Genomic DNA, 24,169 nt, shown 5'->3' with positions numbered 1-24,169 from the left:
TACATGCAAAAAAATATTTTATTTCAAATTTTTAATAATTAAAATTATTACTATACTGAGGGGAATTGGAAGAAAAAAAAAATGTATCTTTTTAGTGGTGCTTGTTTGGAATGAGAACATAAGTATTATATCAATCTTTAATAAAAGGTTGGTAACTTCGTGGCAGGGCATGGTATCTGATAGACAATTTTGAGAAATTTCAAACACTGCCATTGGAACACCCTATTAGCATGAAGCAAATGATGAAATGTAATTATTTTGACCATTTAACAAACATGCATTCTTCCTGACATACCAAGGATATTTAAGTGTTGTTGATTACCTATTCAGTAAACAGTTCACTGGTTTTTGAACCTATTAACATCTCCAATGTAATTTCACATACAAGTACAAGTGTGATGTTTACACGTCTAGAAAACTGTAGACAAATTACAAATATGTTTTTCTTTTTTGTATCTACAAAGTATTAACGGGACACCTGGCAACAATTCACTGAGGTATTAGAAAGCATAAATAATATTAAACTGTATATAGAGTACCGGTATGTACAGTCAACCCAAAATGGCACACACTCTGTTTATGAAAAATCTTTCAAACACAAGTAAGAATAATAACCTCTTAGACTTTTATAAAACCGAATTTGGGATCACGACCCCCCCCCCCCCCCCGATTAGTGTCCTGTGTGGCATTCTTGAATCTAAGATTCTGTAAGTATCGCTGAATATCAGTAGTGTAGAGTACAGAAACAAAATGCCCAACTGGGACTTGACATTAAAGGTAATTCTGTAGCCCGGGACAAGCAAAATTGCCATTCATGATAGCATCTCATTGGCTAGAATAGACTACTAGTTATACTATAAAATCTGTATTAGAAGCCACATCCATTCTTTATCAATAATTGAGAACCAAACATTCACATGATGCTGTATTACCGTAAAAGCAACACCCGGTCTGTTCCATTTCCAATTTTATTAGAAGCAGTGGTTTCTAATACAAATTTTACAGTAGTAAATATATAGACAATATACATTTCAAACAAGCGAGTTTAAAAGTTAACATTAAACACAATAACTTCTCCAGCAATAACCAGAAGTGGGAATAACATTGTATGGTCAGGTAAATGCTTCTATGCAGAACTAGAGTACCATAAATGTTTTTTTTTAATTTGTAGTTAATTCACAGATTTTTTTATTGAAGTTATATAACTGAAATGGTTACATGTTCATATCCATTTACTTTAGCAGATTTCAGTTATCAGCAAAAACCCAGTTCATAGTAAGATAATACTGAAAGGTGGGGATGGGAATGGAGGTGGGTTATCCTAATATGAACTGTATTTATAAGTTATAAGCAAGAGTATAGGTCTGGGTTAAAATCAAAGATGCGACCTATAATTTAGCCTTTTTGCTGCAGTATAAGAAAACATAATTTCAAGACTGCCACCTTCCTGTTGCTATAAAAGCCAGTCGTTGATATTATGATAATGTTTTAGTTTATTGATTGTATACATGACTTTCTTAACAAATTGGTCTCTCATGACTGAACAGTATTTTCAGCAGTAATGTGAATGTAATAACGATGACCTCATAACAAAATTAGCCACACCAGGCTACCTAATACTGGCTACAATTGGAAGAGACCACCTATCAAAAATACTCATCCACATAACTACTCTTACAGTGCCACATTGTTATTTTACGTTATATCACCACACTGCAAAACCAGTCAACCAAGAGGAGAGCCAAGAAAATAAGGGTTAAATCATCAGCTACTTTGAACCTAAATTGTATTATCTGGGGTCTCAATATCTTGTTTCTCAGGTGTCATAGGATTTGCAGGCCGTTGCTTTGATGCCTCGTACTTATCGAACCAGGGAGTCTCTTTATATACAAACCATACATTTCCAGCCCATACAAACATATTTAAGAACCCGAAAACCTGTAAGAAAATAGTAATAATACAGTTACTAGTATTAGAGAGAATCTTGTCTATTGAGATATTTTGTAAATGGTCCAATACTTGATTTGGTAACTTGCATTTATTAACGACTGTTTTCACTAAAAACTTTAGTGAGATAGAATGGTAGTGAACAAATGCAGATTTATTAACAATAACTTTTGAAAGCCAAAGTCAACTTTTAAATTTTTTTATCAAGACCTGCAAAAGGAAAATATGCCTATTTGGTCAAAAAATAACAAAGAATTTTTAGAGGAAAATACATATAAATGTGCAAAATGTTGCATGAAAATTTTGGCGGTTAAAATTATTGTACTCAAAGGGTTATGGTTTGTAAAGTCAATAACCAATTATGGGCTCAACACTAGTTCATTAACATTCTTAGTCATCAGCAAAACAGCCAAAAATTTGTTTCCTCTCCTCAATGATTACAATAGATAAATTAAATATGAAAAATTAAAGGTTGTTATCACGAGAATACCAGAAAGCATGGTAATTGTATCGAACAAAGTGTAGTGAAGGTCAATGTGATGTCATACTGACAGAGTGCATAATTTACGGTATTCTCATGATAAACCTTATTATTATACATCTGTCAGACAGTATACAGCCTCATTGACCTCCACTGTGCGTTGGCCGATACTCCCGCTGTACTGTCTTTCAGAATACTTTTCTGTATTCTCGTAATAACCTCATATTATTATACATTTTTTCACGCTTGTAATAATATTTTAATGACAGATAACGACCCAAGATGGCATCGAAAATCATCTTGCAGTGTGTGTTCAGTGGCAGAATTTGATTTCAGTCACACGTTATAGAACCTCTGTGTTCAATGGAAACAAAGTAGTGTTCAAATGTGACGTCAATAATCTTGAATGCGTCAATGTTGGTGACATGGTTTACCACAAAACAAGTGATAATTTGAAATTTTGTGTAAATATGTTAAGGAATGAATGCATATATGGGTTTTCACAGAATGGTAAAATGCCAGATGTATTATAATGTATTATATAGCATAACACTGCTAGTGAAGATCTAAACCCTTGATGTTGCACACACAAAATGTTTGGTCTTAATAAATTAATGTCACTCCATTGACAGTTGTATGCTACTAGATCAAATCAAAGACAATGTATGTGTTAATTCCAACACCACCTGTGTCACTAATGTTAATGAGCTGAAGTTGAAAAAGTTGTTGACCCAAAATAAAAATATAGTATTTTTGATTTATTGATAATAACCATTTGTCATCTGAACTATTTCATTTTACAATCATCAAAATCAGAGCGCAGTCAGGTTGGCATGTTCCGAAATTTGACAGTAGGGCTAAGAGTTGGGCTTAGTATTGAACACTGCATTTATGGGCTTCTAATGTTAATACATTTGTATAATGTTATCAACATTCACAGGATGGTATTGAAGTGAATGTAAGGCATGTACTCACTATTGAAACATTCAGAGTAGCATAGCTTGGGCTCTTTACAAGAGTACAAGTGACAGACTCTAATGAACATTCTGGCAGGAGACTTTGAACAGTATCAAAATCAGTTGCATACTTCACATCTGTCACGCCTTTGGCCCACGCCGATGAACCGGTCAACCACAACAGGACAAAAATGCAGGTCATCACGAAATCCTAAAAGCAAGAAAACTTATTAAAAAGGATGTACATATACATGAATATATTCAATATGTACGCCATTTTACAGAAAATAGATATTCAAAATTCAAATTGTTTGAAGTCATTTTATAAACTTACTATGTCCAATGTATTTGAATAATACTGCAGGTCTTAGTCTAGTGGGATGGGCAGAATGATGGACAAGCAAAAGTACTCGACTAAAAACATTCTAGTTTCTGCTCAAAGGAGACTTTTGAAAAACCTAATACAAAACATGCTCTATAGTCACAAGTTATAGTTTAGTAGTCCTATATAAAAAGAAATTTTGATCATACAACGATGTATGTTCTTCTAAAATAAAAGCAAATACAGTAGACATAATACTAAATTAGAAAAAAATTAAGTAAAATATTAAATAAAAAAATTTCATAATTAAAATATATTTGAATTCAAATTACTTACTGCTAGCTAAAAAAATATGTTTATTTCAATTAAGTTGCTTAAAAATCCATACTTGGGCTACCAGCCCTGACAGTATCAAATGATAAGATAAAAGATAAACTTACTCCAAGTGGAAGTAGGTCCTTATCACGATGGTTCTTCTCAAAGAATACATACCAAACAAGTGCGACTATGCAATAAAGAAAGGCTAACACACCAACAGCCACAAAGTACTCGGCTGAACTTGAAGGGTCCAATTTAAGATTAATTTCATTTGGTGCCATTGTTGATGATGGCGTGGTATGCACACAAAGGGGATAGGAGATTGTGGTTTGGGTCATGCTAAAACAATAAAAAAATATGATTATTTATAACGAGTTGTTTATGAATATGAGTTATCACAAGAATACTGCAAAGTATGCATACAGGGTCATGGACTGTCGCCGAGCATGCTATGCAGTATTGTTGTAATAATCTTATATTATCACATTATTTTTAACCACTTGGTGTAGGATGAGCTGTAAAAAAAAAAATGGATTCAGAATTCACATTTACAAAAAGTATGATGCATAAATGTCACTAAATTACAACACATAGTAACATATGGTAAGATCGCCAAAATATCAATCAGATGAAAGATGATATTAACAACAAAATATATATATAAATACTTTATTCACAAGACACCGATTATTATATGTACATTAGTCATACTCTGGGTTTTATCTTTGAAGTTCATGGTTTTATTTTTGCTAATGTCAGGATAGCTAAATGTACCGGTACTGAATTAAAAACCCAGCAAATATTTTTAAATTGGGCAATAATAAACCAGTGATTAAGAACCTAATATATATATATTAATGAAACATCAAATCCACTAAATTAAATCATAACCAGTGAATATTTTTTCTTTTATAGTACCGTACTATGCATCGTCTTTGAATCATCCACCCAGATCATTTTTTTGCTTTTCACAAATGTAACATTTTGCCAATTTTTAGAACACTTTCATTCACTTTTCATGTATTTGTCCCCCAATTTTAATGTAAGCTTTGAACAGACAGGATTGAATAAATCTAACTGGTTTTGACGACAACTTGGGAAGATTCACCACAATAATTTAGTGATAACTTAACGAACGCTTAAAATAAAAACTTACTCAAACGGATAGCAGTAATCAACTCTCTCAGCAGGGTAATCATCATCATTACAACTTAATTTGAAAGTGAAATAACCACAATGGCCTGCTGTTGTTGCAAAGGCAAATATGGCTAGAATCTGAAAAAAAGAATAAATCTGCATTACAAACATCTGATTGGCTAATATTATGAATTCTATATAACTGTAATTTAAAATAAGAAAATCTCCAGTGGAACAAGGTACAACTGACCAATAGGAAATAATAGTGTGCAATAAATTGAAAAATTTATTATCTTTCAAAAAATATAAAGACTTTGTGGAGGCCATGAAAGCCATTGCCCTGATGCCAGGGATTGAAATAGAAAGTTTTCCGAAGATATAGTGTGCATGATGGTTTTGAGAATTACCTTCACCAAATGTTATTTATGAACATTGTTGAGGAAATTTGTGTATTTATTGTAGCAATCATCAGTTTTTGGTTATGTTGTTTTAGGACCATATAGTCTTGTATGTGGGTATGGCAATATAAACGATGAGAAATAAACATACAATGTTCACTGGATGAACTCTAAATAGTAACTAAACTTTTTATTCTGCAACAGCTATAACTAATATTAAAACGACAAACAAGTATTGAAACACAGAACAATAGAATACAGAATATTAGAATATACTCGTGTGATTGTGTCCCGATAGGGGGTCATCCAAACACAAACCGGTGAAACTACATTAACTATGTTATCTGGGCTGTATGTGCAGTCGTGGAAAAGTGATTTGACTTCTAAATTTTTATTTCAAAACATCAAATCTATGCATATTTACCAATAACATTGGCTTATTATTCTTTTAATTTTCTACATACATGGCATGCACATCATGTTTTAGTCTACAGGCACACTGACAGGATGATAAAAACAACATGCACAGTGCAGTGCAGTGCAGTGCACCCATGTATTTCAAACCCTACTCAATGCCCTACCTAACTGCCTTGGAAACCTACCCTCATGCCTCCAATTTTGTATAAACATACATAGAAATGCCCCAATGTTATGTATACAAACACATGCCTTGGTTGACATCTCACAACACAGTTTCAATGTAACCAAGGTATTTTCATGATATTTTTGCCTTAAAAATGAGTTCAACCCTGAACTGTAATATTTAACTTTGAATGCTGTAGTTTTTCCCTTTGAAATACAGGTGCAACATTTTATATTTTTATACTTAATTTTCTATAAATTCTTTGTTAATTTTAATGGACATAATACAAGGATAGAACAACACTTTTGAATAAAAGATGCAAAAAGTGGCAAAATTTTACTTTGGCATTCAAAAGGTTTAAAGGTTTTAAATAGATAAACAGTAAAACAGCTGAGTGCAAGACAATGGGCCTTTAAATGCACATGAATCTCATCCACATGCCTAATCTGGGATGCCTTCAGTGGCCACAGGCGCAAAACATTTTCGAACCATTCCATCATTTTTTTTAAGCTGATGAGTAGTGTTTTACCTAATGCTTATGAAAAGCAAATTATTAAGCAAAGGCTTGCAAAATTTGTCTCTAGGTGAACGCACCCCTGTATAATAAATGTTGACATTAAAGCGGGAGTGTTGTCACACGTGCACGCGTGGGAATTGAGTCCTAAGCGAAGATAACACATGCTAAAAATGCAAAGACTCATGGGTAAACGCTTGTTTGTAACCAATGACACGCTATGGCCATCTCACGCATGCGCAGGTGATGACTCACTCACTACCACAATATTGTGGGATTTGCGGATGTATACAGGAGTGTACGATACTGTATTGTTTCTGCTATAAACCAGGCAACATTCCTGGACTAGAGGGGGGAAGGTTGCAAGTGAATGGCACATTCTCAAAAATGAAGCTACGTCATGATTCCTCAAACGTTGCCGGGACCAATCACAAACAAGAAAAGACAAGCAATTTTTGGATTAACACCTCTATTTTACCCCACGCTAACTAACTTTCCCTCAGAGTCATTTGTCTTCTACTGACTTCCTGTTCCATGTTCGTCTTTGAGAATTACATTACACAAGATCACAGCTTGCATTTCAAAGGAGTCAAAATAGCTCTACTTTTGTTTCTAAAATTTGACATGGTCTCATCTGGTTACATGTATTATGTAACTGTAAACCACAGTGCTATATTTCTGAATCAAGGTTGTTATAATCTAGCATTGCATGCATACAGGTGTCAACAATTTTACTGTCTACATTTTTCTGGAGAATAAAATTTAAAAGCACTATAAATACCAAACAACACCGTCCTGTCACAATAAAATCGGCGCTGGCCTTTGCTACCCCCCAGCAGTGACGACTAACTGAGATAGTGGGAGTCGCTCACTTCGAATAAAGTAAAATGTTCAAAATCAGTCTATACTTTGCACCATGTTGCACCATACAATAAATTCAACTATTGCAGGATATTGTGATAACAAATGCTGAATAATATTAGAGTACACGACTGCAAAATATGAACGTTTTATTACTTACAAATTCGAGAAATTTAATGAACCCCCTCGGCTCCTTCAACACTCTTAAAGAGTAGTTCTTTGTGATCTACAAACAAATAATAAAACATAGATAGTTGATAAGTGTTCACACTCTCAAGTCGTTTCCACTCAAAAAAGAATTTTATTTTTTTACTAGATTTAATTTAACTAGCTAAAACAATAATACTTACCATCTGCTGAGCTGCCTCCATGTTGAATTTTCCGAGCGACTGTATATCTTGTGACGAGACTATTGTACACCTGTAAAGCGATCAATGATTGGTTCAAAAGAAGATTGTCGTTTTTATTACACCAATCAACATTGCTGTTCAAAAGGAAAATGGGAAGGGCAAATCAGACGATGATCTCATACTCACCCGGTACCAGGTCATATTTATTTTTGTTTTATTACCGAGTCTGTTATCAATGTGAAAAATGGTATTGTAATATATATTCTGGGTAGCATAAATTGAAATACAGAAACTGCCGCCGGTACTACAAAAATACTAATAATGAAGTAGCATCCTCCCATGAGCCTTTGCGCCGACCGCCATTTTAAAAGCAGAAGCCCGGCGTGTAGGTAGGTTTTGTATTTGAAGTAAATTAAAAAAAGTATGCTTCGTTTAAGATGTTACAATTTAAATACGTTTTCCAGTGCACATAAAACTGCATGTTAATCCTCGCTTCAGATGTGCAGTACAGCACATTTGTGCATAACGTTATCAGTTAGTTAGCGCAAATACAGCTCAAGCGACTGTCGACTACAAATGTGAAATTGCGTTGTCATAATGATTGATAATCAACAGAGTAGATGAATGATATTTCGACCAGATTCACAACTTCGTGCTCATCTTTGCAATTATATTCGCTCTCAGAGTAGCCAGCTAAAACAAAGAGTTCAGAAGGTACCCGCCCCTCTAACGGTATATGAAAACATAGATTTATTGTCAATGATCTTTTATATAAAAACACACCATGAATGAGAAAAGTAAAGCGGGATCTGGGCTAATAACCCGAATCTGCAATTATGTAATTTGTAACGCTATGCTAAATATAAATTTTAAATTATATTTTTGAGTTTGAATCAATCAACGTATCTGGAAACACGTACATGTAGTCACAGTTTAGTAACCGTGATGTAGCAGACAGTGTTGTCTATTATTGTGGACAGCATATCACCATTACCAGTTTCCAATTGATCCGAAGTAAGATATGATTTTGACAATTTTTTTTTTGCTTTCTCTAGCTATAAAGTGTTTTTTGATATCAATATCCAGGATTCAGGATGTTTCTCACTCGTTCGGAATATGACAGGTACGTATATATATATTTGTATCTTATTCTGGTTATATAATGTGTATATATATTCTCGATCACTGGGTATCGTGCAACGAACAACTAAAACATTGAAATGTTAGCAAATATGTTCCCAAATCATGTTATTTTTCAGGCAGCAACATTCCTAAACAATGTATACAAATATCAATGTTGTTTACTGTAAATGCATTAATTATTCACTGGGTTTTAATTCTGCCATTTTTCCTGATTCTAGTAAGTAAAATCCCCTAAATTGAATCTATGAGAACATTTAAAATAATAATAAAAGTCATTATTTTCCTTGACAAATTTTTAAAATTAAAACTGTGAATATGCTGAAATCATCAAAATAGTGAAATTAAATGTCAGTGAAAATAAATGGTTTTATAATATCCTAAAATTTGATTGCACTACATTACCATAAGGTAAAGTTGAAAAATGGGATGTCAGTCTAAGGTCAAGAATAAAGTCTTACAAATCATACAAAGTAACAATTGAATTTGTGGTCGTATATGCTATACCCATTTACTATTAAAATCAATTTATTCATATATATACATGTATGTTGACTCCAATTAATTATTTTATTTTAGGGGTGTCAACACTTTTTCTCCTGAAGGACGTCTCTTCCAAGTTGAGTATGCAATAGAAGCAATTAAGGTATGCAGTGATTAATTGTGATCGCTTTCATTTTGGCATTTTGATGGTCTTAAAAGATTAGGGGTCTGAAGGTACATTTTTTGTTTTTTAAATACTCCCCTGGACTAACCTTTTTGAAATTGGAGCCCACTGTTTAATTGCAGATAACATTCTTTATAACAGACTAGTTTGTGTTGCAGATGCTCGGGGGAAAAATAGATTTTCATATTTATAACCATTCAGTCATATTGTATAGTTTTATGACTTTCTGTAATTTACATGAATATTTTTTTTAATTTGATATCGAAACTGACAATTTTAAAGGTTAAGCACTACAAGCAACACCTCCTTCTCATGTTGGCCATACTGGTTCCTTTGATGATCCATACTTGTTAATTTTGTAGCAACAACACTATTGGATCTTATTTAAAGTGTAAGTCCGTTCTAGCAACATAACACTCCCAGATGCAAGAGAATGCAATTTTCATTTCTTATTATATCAATTTCATTCTTGAGACATTTAGTTTTTCATCAAAATTCATGCATATTTAGTTCACCATCTTGATTCTACAGCAAAGGATTATGGGTAAATGATGACATCTGTTGTGAAAAATTGAAGAAATGATTTCATCTATAATTTCTAAAGTAGGATCTCAAACTGTTAACATGTTAGCATACTAGTGCCAACCATATACAGTGATTTGTATGGCAACACATCTGAAACTATTCATTTTTCTACCAAATGCTCAATTTTTCATATATTTTATACAATATATCAATGAGTCGCTTATACAGTTTATATCATGTGACACTAAAAACAAAATTACTTGAACAACTCAACTGTCAATTTTATTCAATACTGGAGAAATATGGAGCCTGTGCACTGAAGTATATGAAACAAAACTAGTTCAGATAAGTACCACTTAGTAAATGTTAATAGCACTACTAGTTACACAGCTTAGTTCAGGATGGATACAGGCAGACTTCCACTGTTATGTACCATACCATACAAAGCTCTCTTGTACTATAAACAAGCAATAGAATAGAATAGTACTTTATTGACACATAAAGAAAACGTTACATTTCTTTTTTGGTTATGGACATCAATGAAGCATTAGTAATGTATTAAGTAAAAATATATAATATAGCATACTATGCAGAATGGAAGTCTGAAAAACTGCTGGTTATCTAAACTACATGATCTAAAGAAAACGTATAGTAAACAAGTTAATATACAACCAACGAAACGCTTCCAAGAACTATGTAAAGTATATTATATCAATACATGGGTAAAATGTTATTCAAAAATCACAGATGACAGGAAAGCAGTCAGGTTATTTTACATGTTTTTGAATGAGTTGCCACAAATTAAATATTGAAACAGGTCGACATCAAAGACCTAAAATTCCACTACAGAATAGAACCCGTGAAAAATGTAACAGAATTGAAGACAAACATTTTACAACTGACCTATGATATTAGCAACCATGAAAAATTTATACAAATAATAAACAACCAACACATTACATTAATCCATAAAAACATAATGTAGATTAAAAAGGAACTTGTTATAAAATACATGCTCATTCAGTTTTATGTAATTTGCGGTCTATACAATTATGTAAAACATAACACCAAAAACGAAATGTCATATTATCTTTACGATGTTAATAAAGAGTTCTATTCTATAGATATATATTACACATGTATAAATTGTTGACCGTGAACAGGGTACAAACAAGTGTTATGCTATTTTCAATGACCAAAAATAACGAATTTTATTTTCACTTGTGTCTTTGCCACATTTTTAATTTCTTTTATTATAATTTTATACATGATTAATATTCACACTGAAATATTAAACTAATTCATATCAGTATTTCGCAAGTATATGAACAAATTTATTTTCTTAATTTATTTCAACAGATGTGATGTCATATTTTACCCACAATTCAATATTTATAGAACGAAAAGTGATATAGAAAATGCACTTCCTTTCTAAATATTTTCGTTTTGTTACAATTAGTTTGAATTATCAACTTATAACTGCGAGTGTGATGTGCATTGTTTTTATAACACAGCAGGACAACTTGTTCTAATTAAGTGTTTGAATCCGTTTGCAGCTTGGTTCCACTGCCATTGGTATCAAAACATCAGAAGGTGTTGTCATTGCTGTAGAAAAGCGAATTACTTCTTCATTAATGGAACCTACAAGTATTGAAAAAATAGTAGAAGTAGATACACATATAGGTAAAGGTTTTTTCATCACTTCAAATCAACATCCATTACCTGGTAGTAATGTGTAAAAACCCCTCCCTCTTCGCCAACCATGGGTTGAAATAAGCCTGATGTTCCTGGAACATTCTTATCTTTGTCAGTGAGCCCACTATGCTCCCCACATACTTCAACCAGGCCTAGTCAAACACAATCACCTGCATACCTTAACAAAGGTTCCCCCACAATTGCATCTATTGCTAGTTGTTAAGAAAGCTCTGCCAGGAGATTTGCTCTTCCTATTGAGTCAGTGGCACACTCGCCCTCGGTGTTCCACCCAAGAAGAATTTGAACTTGATCTACTGACCACGAATCTGTTGCAATTTAACAGCCACTTTATTACTACACATCTTCATGCTAAGATGTTTCCCCATCAATAGACAATTTTAAGTTCTGATGTCACCTTAGAAACTTGCACGCTCTGGTTTAAAAACAGAATAGCAGGAACTAGAAAAACCAGCAAAAAAATGCACGAACTAGAATTCAGCCCTCCCATTCTTGCACAGAAACTGAGTACTATAACTTGACAATTGTCTATTTTAACTCTCACTTCTATCCTCTACTTAGGCCACACTGATTTAATTTTATGGATGACATCCTCTGAAGACCCCAAAACTAATGCGAGAGGGCGAAAAAAAAAAAATTCGGCCCCCCCAAAAAAATGCTGCTAAAACCACAGGACTACGGAGCTATTATTACGAATTTAACCACAGTGTATCAAAAAAACAACAAGTCTTTATTTGTAGGAGGCACATGTTGATGTACATATTTCGTACTGTATTACTGTCACAGGTATCATCACCTTTGATTTTGAAAAGGCAATAGGGTAAGGCAGATGTTAGCTTTGCCAAAGGCATATACATCAACTCAATAATAAAGAAAAACTTACTGTGTTGTATTGAAAAAAAAATAATTAAAAATGAACAATAAGTTTGTCAACAGCAACCTGGAAATTAACTTCTTTGACATTCAAACTACAGCTTTTAAAGTGACACTTCAGATAGACTAAGTGTAGACACAAATGCTCAAGAACTACTTCAACTCTGTAACAAATTATAAGAGGCTCGATATTGAAAAAAAACACCAACAGAGAGTCAACAAAAATTTGGATGCAGAAAATTATATACATGTATCTTGATGAAAATGCGTCATATGATCAAAATATTACTGAATGTGTGTGCAAGCAAATTATCCGAATCAGAAAATGAAAAAAAAATAAGAAGAAAATTGTCTTCACCCCATAAGGGGACTTTGGCCAAGGAGTTTCTGCTGCTTTCGTTGCAGTTTTGTCGACTTCAATGCGGACAAAGCAACCGAACTGATTTGTCGCCTGACCGACTTTTAGGCCACCATACACCTCCACTCCTCTCCCATTTCTCTCGACATTGCAGAAGAAACGCGGGACAGCCACTCTGGACAATATGTTCTCAAAGTTGTCTGGGCGAAACTCGCTTGCCGCTACCGACCTCTCGTATAGCTGTAAAAACGTCTCCCTGGCCAATGTCAATTGCGTACCAGTCTACAACAATCCCTCCGTTTCACCTCTGAACTTTTATGCTCGCGTATTTTGGTGGTGTGGTCGCCATGTTGGATCATTTATGGCAAAATTTGCATGTTTTGAGGCAATCTCTTTCCCATAGGTCTTTGCGCTTTACGTAACGCGCATCTAACTGTGCGGAGTTTGGTTTTGAGGTTGGCTGGTTCCCGCCTCAAGTGCCATGGCGTACCAAGCCTCAAGTGGCTGGTAACTAGTAATGAATCCGGCATTCTGATTGATCCGTCACTTTCTCGTTGCTTGTTCTATTTCCCTTGGTTACCTGACGGCAGCGCTTACGCTCGTGGCCATTCAGGGGTTTCCTTTTACTTTCGAAAGTTGGGTGAATAAAAAACTGTTTCTTTTGTTATAAATTTTCACAGAAACAGCGAGGAATGTCAGAAACATCTCAAATGTGTAAATCTAAGCAGGCAGTATGTTTGAGCATGGCTTTATTGTAGTATTATAGACATGTTTACTCAGAACGGAACTTGGAATGTTTTCAAATTACGTCACTCAGTCACGTGCCTTCCGGCCGGAAAACCGGCCCAAATGGAACAATATGGCGATTACTAGTTACCTGCGTCCTACCTACCATTCGCAAAGGACGCCGGGAACCAGCAAAGTTTTGAGGTAGTCCAAAACGAGTTTTACGACAAGTCGGCGCTTTGCGACAATATGAGTCGGCAAGTTCTGGACAGAAAAACGATCTGTGGAGACTCGTCGTAGATTTTTTTTTTTTTTTTTTTTTGAGAACAGGCGAAAACTAATGCGCACGCGGATGTCATCCATAAAATTAAATCGGTGTAGCCTTAATTCCATTCTCTGTCTCCCATTGTAATGTAATACAGCCTTTTTATGCGCTTCACTCAAATTTTGTACGTGTCTGGAGTTCCATGTTTATTTGAAAGGCTATTTTTTGTTTCTGAAAGCACAACATATTCCCACATAAATCATTTCTACAGGTTTTTACTTTAATTTGTTATTTGTTTACAGCCTGTGCAATGAGTGGCTTGATAGCAGATTCAAGAATCATGGTTGACAAAGCCAGAGTGGAAGCACAGGTTAGTGTTTATATTGCTGTTTTTGCTTTTTTTTGGTATTGTACTGTGTTGCATGGTCAAATGAGCTTTTCCAATTGATTAAACTTATGAAATAGAGCATGAATGTCACTCAATCCGTGATCGAGAAATAAAGGTTGTGTTGAGACTATAGAGTATTGTATGATAAAGGGTGGGGATTGTGATTGGAGGGTTAAGTGTGTTTAGGTCCAAATAATCAACATGATGTAATATTATTTATTTATTTATTTAAGCATCATTGTCAGAACAAATTTCATCATGTGTACTACAATCCTGTTGAGACAATCAGTTACCAAAAAGTTTTCATCATATTACATGTAGAATCATTGGTTCACTTATAATGAGAAGATGACAGTGGAAAGTGTAACACAGGCAGTATCTAATCTAGCACTTCAGTTTGGTGATGATGATGCAGACGTAGGAGCTATGGTAAGTTGTGTTATTCTTGGGGCAGAGTTACATCACAGAACCTTCCATGTTGCTTGAATATGCACCACTGTACAATTATTTCTATGGACTATGCATGAGCTGCTGAATTGATTTCTGTGTGTTTCCAACTGTAGCTCACATATGCCAGTACATCATACATCTTGGAATACATATGCATGCCCATTTTCATGATTCAACTTGGCTGAATCTCTGTTGAATATAGGTGAAATTTTTTTGAGAATGGATTAAAAATGGCAGACTAAAGGCAATTTTGTTTGAATGAATGTGGCTCCAGATGTGCCATGACTGATCCTGTGCAAACTTTATATATATATACATCATGTCAGGTGTGCATTTGTTTGATGAGCAGATTTAAGATGACCAAATGGTGACCATTTTAATGGAACTGGATCTTGATCAAATATGAATGCATTTTGTTCAGAATGGTACATACATTGGACGTTATAGGACCTTCTGAACACTTTTAGTCAAACTGACGAGCATTTTGTTGAATTCTGGTTTAGAACATATCTCTGACATGCCATGATTGTTTATGTTCTATTCTATATATTCCTTAAATTTGATAACTCACAGGGACTATGCAATTACTAGTTTGATAAGATAATTAACTATGACTTTCTGAGATGCTTAAAATGTTAAGGACTTCTTTTCTTATTGGCTTTCATGTTTACATTTTAGAGTCGGCCATTTGGTGTAGCGCTGCTTTTTGGAGGAATAGACGACAAAGTACCACAGTTGTGAGTATAGATCTGTAAATTTTACAATAATGAATTTTACTGCTTTGAACAGCAATAGAATCACATACTTTTTCTACTCAAGTGAAGCACTCCACAGATCATGGGGAAGACACTAGTGATTTTTAAATATGCTGTATGCCAAGGAGTGTTCATAATTGCAGACTTTTGGTTTGTGAATACCAAATTTGTGCCTAATTTTTTGGATCCAAATGGGGTACTACACATGTGTAAATACATTGTTTACACAAAATTTTGCTCTATGACGACTGTTGTGCTATTAAAAAAAATTGCAACAAGGTTTGCATTATCAACACACAACAATTATGCAGTAAAATATTGAAATCTGGGATCAGTAGATATAGGACTAAGATGAATTTTGGTTATCTGCTTTCCATTTATTTTTAGTCTTTTTTTATGAGGTCATCAGTAGTGGATTTTATGCACACAATATGTTCTTATGGGAAAAAATCCCTACCAAATTACCAAGGTGAATCACAAAACAAAACAGTGATTTACAATTTCAAATCATTTCATTGACCTAAACTCATCTCTTAAAAATCAAAATAATTTAATCTGTCTATGATTTATATTTCCCTGAACTGTTTTTGAGGATGGTTTGTGGTCTTGTTCCAAGTAGGTAATATCTTTACAAAAGAGCTTACAACTTTTATATTGACAGATACCATTTAGATCCGTCAGGTACCTTTATTGAGTATGATGCAAAGGCAATTGGCTCAGGGTCTGAAGGTGCACAGTCAGCTCTTCAAGAAGTTTATCATAAGGTATAGTAACATTTTAAAGCAATACTACTTTGAGGCTGTGGGTCATCCAATACATTTTCCTGGGGCCATCTTGCTGGAAACAAAATGCAACAATTTCTGCATTGTCATCTGTTACTGACGTAGGCTTGTGCATCTTATTTGCAAATTCAGGAAACTGTTCTAATACTGTTGACAGTTCTTTCACGTTCAATCATTAGTTAATAACATGTTATTTGTATTACAGTCTATGACGTTAAAAGAGGCCAGTAAATCTTCACTAAGTATCTTAAAACAAGTGATGGAAGAGAAGCTTAATTCCACAAATGTAGAGGTAATGCATCCTCTGATTTGTCATTTATGTTTGCCCTCTTGTTTCATTACTGATTATTAAAAGTATGGAGTGAGTAAAACTACATGGAGCCTGGGAGCACAGTAGAGTATTGTTTGAGACTAGATACAGGAAGCTCAACCATTTCTCAAATTCTACCAAGACAGAGTGGTGTTAGACTGTCGACAGTCCCTCTGGCCTTACGTGTGTGTGTTTTTTTTATTAATATTAATATTAATCAAACGCCGTAGGCGTTTGCGAAATGCCGAAGGCATTTCAAGCGAGGGCCGTAAGGCCCGAGAGACTGTTATAGCCTGCTGCGCCACCACTCGCCACTGTAGAGAAATTCTCCTGTAGCGTACCATCATGATTGACAGGCAGAGTGATGTCATAAAAATGCTAACCAATCACAAGTCACGCAGTCCCAGGTCAACAGGAAGTAAAAAAAATTGAGCCACCAGACGACGCAATAGTTTATAAACTTCGTTCAGTGCACTGCTTTGAAGATGGCTTGTGGCGATGCAGTTTCGCTGGCGTTGAAGAAACTTGGGTATGAAAGTATTCGACCAATCCAGCGACAAGTCATTGATGGCTATTTGCAGAAGAAAGATGTTTTTCTCACAGCGCCGACTGGCAGTGGCAAGTCGCTGACTTATGAAATGGCGCCATTCCTGCTGGACAGTATCGGTGACTTTGCCGACGAACCATCATCCATTATTTTGATTGTATCGCCACTGGTCGCCCTGATGCAAGAACAGGTAGCCCGACTCACGAAAATCGGGGTAAAAGCAGCATCTTTATGTTCGAGCGATAGTTTAGTGAAACAGGGTCTTCTAGACGGGAAATTCAACTTGGTGTTTTTCATTAAAACCCATTGATATACATTGCCTGGACCATTTCAAGTAGTGCACCATTCATTCATTATTATCGACAAATTTACATTTTTGTTTTTTAATGAATAAACAGAAAATTGTTGTTTATAGCAGTGATTCATTTAATAGTTGAAAAGAAAAAAAGAGGGGGGTATCTGCTATGCACACATAAATTAACAGGAAACAAATATAATACAAAAATGACTGAATATATATTTAACATTAAATTAATAATTTAAATAATGGATATCAATTACATAATCGCTTAACTCACCGTGACATCGTAATTTGGTAGGATGTTGCTAAACTGAGAAGATGTTACACGCGGGTTGTCACCATTTGAAACTTCGGCTAGGACGGCTGTATCATCAATCATCACCAGAGAGCGTTTTGACGACTTTAGTTGTTCCTGGTTGCGTAATCGTTTCGTCACTTCGACTCTAGACCTGGACAACAGTTTATTTTTCGTCGATGTGTACAACTTCCGCCATTCTGTCAATTTATTGACGACAGTCTGCACCTTATCAGCACAAGATCGGCAAGAAACATCAGTGTTCAGATGTCGGTCAATTTCCTCTCCTATCACCACCTCAATGTTGTTACATACGACGGTTTTCGACGAGCCTTTAAATAACTTTCGCCGACATTCTGCATCCTTTTTACCAGAGAATTCTCTTCCGCATAGAATACAAATTAGCTCCTTGGATCGGGGGGAAATGCACAATTTACTCACTACTTTCGTCGGAGTTTTACTGGGCGAAATGTTGTCGTACATCATGAGACACCAACGCACTCTTCCTTTGTTTAAAATTAGATAACTCGCGTTCGCAACTTGTAGTTCTGGATAATACTTGGCAGAAAACGATCTATACTCGGCGAGACGATCAAAGTCATGCGTGACATAAAAAAAAACCGCGATTTGACCTTTGCATAACAGTTTAACTCCGCCCATATGCAAATTATTACTATGTCATCGAGATGCATGCATAATTAATAGCAAGGCCAGTCCTGCAGGCTATAACAGTCTCTCGGGCCTTACGGCCCGCGCTTGAAATGCCTTCGGCATTTCGCAAACGCCTACGGCGTTTGATTAATATTAATAATAAAAAAAAAACACACACACACGTAAGGCCAGAGGGACTGTCGACAGTCTAAGTGGTGTGTCTGTTGCATGTTGTATAATGAATCTCGAGATGTGTGTAATACAGATTCATTTCTTTGTGTTTTGTTAACTTCAGTCGTGAATTTGATTAATTCCATCTATGGTAAACACTTCAAATTTATTTTTGGTCTGAGACCCACAAATTGAACAAAATAAAAAAAAAATGCCACTGCAACAGAAAATTCATAGCAGTTTGGGTTACTAGTGAACTCCATAATGCCTCATGCTTGAACTTATAATGGCATGTTTGCAGTGTTGATACTAGCACTCGTTTGAATTCCCATCTTGGTTTGTTTGTAGCCATTTTGGGCTGTCACATAGTGTTGTCTATGGTGATTTTTAATTAATAAATTAGCATAAATTAATGCTTGATTACATCACCATTCAAATGCAGAACACACACGACAATGACATCACATTTACAAATTGTGTAATATTACTCTTCTGTTTGCATTGCAGATGGCAACTGTCACACCAGAGAATTACTTTCATATGCTATCAAAAGAAGAAATTGAAGAAGTGATTGCACAGTTATAAGTTTATACAGAACTGTTTCAAATTGCTCACTCTCTACATCATCATCATCATCATCACAGTGACATACTATTCTTTTAGCATACCTCTTTCATAACAAGACACTTTGAAATTGGAGCCACCATAATATCTATATTGCATGTCTTCAGCGTTGCATTATTAACGGACAAGTGCCAGATATTCTGCTTGCAAAACTATATGTGGTTTCTGTTCTTGAATTTTGTTATTGATAGTTAATATTTGAGGATTCTGTCATAATTCAATGTATATTATTATCTTTGCTGTCCATGTATGCATACATCATATAAACTTGTATAAAATACAAAAATACTATCATGTGTTTGATTCAGTGTCCCATTTTTATGCGAAATTTCAAATTTGGGACTATAAATTTAGGGTTCATTTATCTGTGCATTCTTGTGTGCACTCAGAGTTATTTCCCAGACATGCTTGGAACATGACACATGGACTAAGTAAAAGGGTTTTGTATCAGGATAATACATACCGGGTTGTGTGTATGTTTCATATTTTTTTAAGATGAAAAAAAAAATGGGCTGGCAATCATTTTTTTTATCATGGCTAGTTTCTGTGTGTGATTATAAATCACCACATTTGGCAGTCTATGCACTTCCAGCCATAGTGCATAAAAATCTACAAACATGATACATGGAGCCCTTCAGTAGATGTGCATGTCTACATATGATTTTTTACACAGAGATAGACTACCGATAAAAACAACACATGCTAAATTTTTAGCACAGAATGTATTGTTTTCTTCACATCAATTAAATCTGGAGAATATTTCTTTTGGCAGTATAAGGACAGGTAGGTAGTCATTTCCAATAGAGGCAGCATTTATTCAATCACCAAAGCATGAAGCATATTGTCACAAGAGTTCCAGACCACAAAGCACCTAAATTTTCAAACTGACATCAAATAAACTAGTTTTCCGCAGTTATGGCAACCGTCAAATAATTCTGTGCCTTTATACAAAAGCAACGAATCGCGGTCAAAAAATTGGTCTTGTGTGCTTGGGCAATTGAAATTTGAAGATGCAAAAGAGGGCTAATTGAATTTCATTTTTTAACCAAAAAATACTATATCTTTATAACCAACAATTTAACCAAAACATGCGTGACCATGACAAGAAACCAAAATGGCTGCCAGTTGATTGTTTTGTAATCCCTTTATAAAAATGACCAATGTGCATTAGTAACGTGGTGTTCATACCATGTTGGAATAAAAATTGCCAAAGAATGCTGTAGAAACAGTTGTGATTTTGTGTTTTTTTTTCCAGTGCCCTGAGCCAAATTTTAAAATATGGAAACATGGCCATGAGACTGCCATTTTGGAACCAAAATACAACTTTTGAGTAAAATTTTGGGTTTTAAGACTAACTACCACCAGTCTGTTGTTGAACCTTTAAAACAGCGATCAAAGAGCATGTTCAAATTAGTTAAGAAAATTTGAATCAAATCTGTGGACATCAATAACGTACCAAGTGTGATGTACATTTGCAAGAGTGTCTTAACCCATTTGTTCAAGTCAATGTAAAAGTACACGAGGCTGGCAAAATAATGGTTAAACATTCTTGAAACAAGTTGTATAGCTATTCCAACCACCTATGTTGAGTTTGGCAGTTCTCTTGCCTACCCTATCGCCCTGAACCCAAACTTGCCTATAAATATTGAATGTGACATTAATATATTTGAATGTTGCAGTTCACTCTTATCAATGCAATCAAAGTGTTCCAATGTTGTATAAACTTGAATACAACTAGGTAGTGTTGTTTTTTTAAAACAAAATTTAATGACATTCCTCAGTTGAAAATAATTCAAATTACAGACTACTCCGATTTCCCAATGTACATCTGTCCCATCTCAGTAACCAAAAACTAACTGCTACACAAATTCCGAGGTACATTGATGACATTCATTTGAATAGAGCACATTCTCAATCTGTTTATAATACATGCAATTACAGCCACAGAGCTCATTTACCAGATATTTGCAAAAAAATAATACAAATACACTATTGCTGGAGTATTTGTGATGCAAAAATATTTTGTAATTTAGTCAAAAAGTGAGACTAGTCTTACTTCTAGAACAATATTTAATTTTAACATTAAAATATTTTTCGATGTGCTTTGAAAAAATTTTAATGTACAGATCCAAATACAACATTTAGAAAAAATGGAAGTAAAGTGCCTATAGACAGTGTATAGTAGTGGATTGCAAGGGCAAAAATTCTTCTCTGGCTGTAAACTACAAAACAATTGCATACATTCATGATTACAACTTAGTGATGGCAGTCATCTTGAACTGTGTGATGCATAGCAACAGTCTGTACTTGCATGGCAACGGTCAATACAAGCCTCATTGGACCACAAAATATGCTGGATACGTTTTTTTTTCTGGAAAAACACAATTCTATCTTCAATTCGAGTATTTGCTTAGTGTGTAAATGGTTGGGGTGCCTCCATAGCCAAAAAGAAGTAATTTATTTTCAATTTATGGTCTTTTGTTTATTAGAAAGTTTAGTCCAGGCAATAGGTGCGAAAATTGCTCACATGATGATAAAAGCATAAAAATTAGCACACATGTATGTCACATCATTCTAAACATTTTGAGAGGTGGAGCCAATGCAAACTGTAAATAACATAGCAATGGTTGCTAAGCAACATATTTTCCATAGCAACCAACATGTAAGATACCTGCAGACCATTTTCCGAACAATTTTAATGTATTTTTATATCTGCTTTAGCTTTAGTATTCATCATATCTTCACTCTGGAGCAAAAGTAAACTGCACATTGTTTTATAATGGTTGCTAGGTAATCCATTTACCTGATTATAACACCATGTTGGCTTTTCTAACCCATCAATTATTGTTGGCCTATTTTTATAGAACAATAATATAAATAGGTAAAGATTATCGTGTGAGGAAGTGTGCACAAGAGATACCAGACAAAGCTCTTCTGGCGAAATTAAGTGCAGTAGATCTCCCTTATCTCCCTTGAGGCAAAATACCATGTAAGATGCCTCACCAATTTGTACAACAGATTTGGTCAGATTCTAGTAATTTGTGTCGATCTGTTCGCAAAACTGGAACAACTACAATGGTCCATGGACAGCCAGTATGAAGAGGACAAGTTTGTAATCCTTCTTGGTGGACTCCACACGTTGCAACAAAGTCCTGGGTCATTGGCAGGAAGGGAGAAGATTGGTTTAAGCCTTTCAAGAGGCAGAACTTGCCACTCGTGGAATTGCAGAATCTTTCCTCAATGCATCCCATGTCACTCGGACCTGGCATGCCCATCAAGTAGCTGCATGCACACTGTATATTCTCCTGAAGAATGCATATGATGTGTATGCCACCAACATAGAAGGCCCTGCAGAAAGTTTCATCATGTGGTGCACACGTCGGAAGACTGACAGTCCACAATTCCTGTACTGGTACAGAAACCTTGAATTGGAACTGCTTGCCTTGGCATTTGTACGTCCATTGCGTACTGGTGACTTTGATTTGTACAAAGATACACTGACTAAATTGACACCTTGGTCTCAACCACACCTATTACGCCCATTGGATGTTCACATTCACAAAAAAGACAAGTGTAGCCTGGAAGGCATCCGTTCTCATGTTGCTTGAGAATTTCGGCACGCCAAGTTTGCATGGCCAAATCTTTGAGAAAATTCCCTCTCATCGCCATTGATCATGGCCATGAGCAAAATAATGGTGTGATGAAGGGTGAAGGGGAAGTCATTGGACTGACACAGGATGCCGAAGCATCAATGCATCATTGATGAGCAGTAGCAGTGCTAGAACTTGTCCGTGTCATATCTGAATTGGAGTCATCCATGGTAGGGAAACGAGAGAGTCCCAGCCAGAGAAACCACCATGAGCAAACTGATGGTACCCAGAAGCAATTTTCTACACAGGTCGATATGCTGGTCAGAGTAATCAAGGGCATAGGGAGTCCATTTGAAAAAGAAAGCCAAGATCTTCTGAGACTGCATTCAAAGGACATCATGGACAAGCAGTCAATCGAGTGCCTCACTACACTACAATCAAAAGGTCAAGAACAGTATGGAACATTTTTGGACGAGTGACTCCGGCCAACAAAGTAGTATTGTTCAAGCACACAAAGAAAGCAGGGACACATGTCAATCTTCTCAAAAGCGAATCATCTCTCTTTGCAAGACTGTATGTTGCATCCCAGACAAGAGATGGTGATTTGGACAATTTCTTCAGCTCAATTTTCACCATCCCTTTCTTCATATAAACAATTACATCAGGAAAAAAAATCAGATCTCATTGGCTGTCTTGAACAACATGTCCAGTCTCCATGTCATTCAAGGCCAGAGCAGATGTGAGCATCATGGATGGTGCTGTCCTCATGAACATTCTTAGACCTGGAGGATGAAAAAAATTTGGCGACTACGCTGCAAATGTGTTTGTCCCACACATCACTAGAGAACAGAATAAAGCTCAATGAGTAGATATTGTGTGGGATCAATACTTTTACAACAGCCTAAAAAAAGCGTGCTATGGTCCTAGCCAACGAGGCATGTTGAGGTGTCCAGCTCCATACCAAAGAACTGGCAGTAGTTTCTTTGAGTGAATAGCAGCAGTCGGACAGGGGCTTCCACAAGATCCTTGTTCGGACAGTAGACACCAATGTAGTTGTGTTAGCAGTAGTGACTGTCCAGCAGCTAGGAAGGATAGACCTCTGGATTCCATTCGGAAGTGCCAAGAACTTTCACTACATCCTGGCCCATGAGATAAGTGCCTCCCTTGGCCC

The 24,169-nt window shown here is 35.4% G+C and overlaps 2 protein-coding genes across 2 annotated transcripts; one reads left to right on the top strand and one right to left on the bottom strand.

Annotated features, from left to right (window-relative positions):
- LOC100313744 (synaptoporin-like protein) lies at positions 1-7,899 on the bottom strand. Its single transcript, NM_001168193.1, is given in 6 exon segments — positions 1-1,938; positions 3,404-3,595; positions 4,147-4,363; positions 5,181-5,299; positions 7,678-7,743; positions 7,868-7,899. Coding segments are annotated over 6 exon segments (774 nt in total). The 5' UTR covers positions 7,889-7,899; the 3' UTR covers positions 1-1,779.
- A 294-nt stretch (positions 7,900-8,193) lies between these two features.
- On the top strand, positions 8,194-19,694 carry LOC100370586 (proteasome subunit alpha type-5-like). Its single transcript, XM_002741556.4, has 10 exons — positions 8,194-8,256; positions 8,923-8,990; positions 9,587-9,653; positions 11,756-11,882; positions 14,437-14,504; positions 14,844-14,951; positions 15,651-15,709; positions 16,389-16,491; positions 16,715-16,801; positions 19,292-19,694. The coding sequence occupies exons 2-10, from the start codon at positions 8,962-8,964 to the stop codon at positions 19,367-19,369; spliced, it is 726 nt and encodes a 241-aa protein (XP_002741602.1). The 5' UTR covers positions 8,194-8,256; positions 8,923-8,961; the 3' UTR covers positions 19,370-19,694.
- The last annotated feature ends 4,475 nt before the right edge of the window (positions 19,695-24,169 follow it).

This window comes from Saccoglossus kowalevskii, chromosome 3, assembly GCF_978046115.1.
Source record: "Saccoglossus kowalevskii chromosome 3, keSacKowa6.1, whole genome shotgun sequence".
Classification (NCBI taxonomy): Eukaryota; Metazoa; Hemichordata; class Enteropneusta; family Harrimaniidae; genus Saccoglossus; species Saccoglossus kowalevskii.
The sequence above is the reverse complement of the archived record's forward strand: the minus strand, read 5'-3'. Positions and strand labels throughout refer to the sequence as shown.

Bases quoted from the DNA above. Each gene is read 5' to 3' on its own strand.
- LOC100370586 (XM_002741556.4), top strand. From the start codon at position 8,962: ATGTTTCTCACTCGTTCGGAATATGACAG. The intron at 14,505-14,843 runs GTTAGTGTTTAT...TATTACATGTAG, and splicing joins AAGCCAGAGTGGAAGCACAG to AATCATTGGTTCACTTATAA. The intron at 15,710-16,388 runs GTGAGTATAGAT...TTATATTGACAG, and splicing joins GACGACAAAGTACCACAGTT to ATACCATTTAGATCCGTCAG.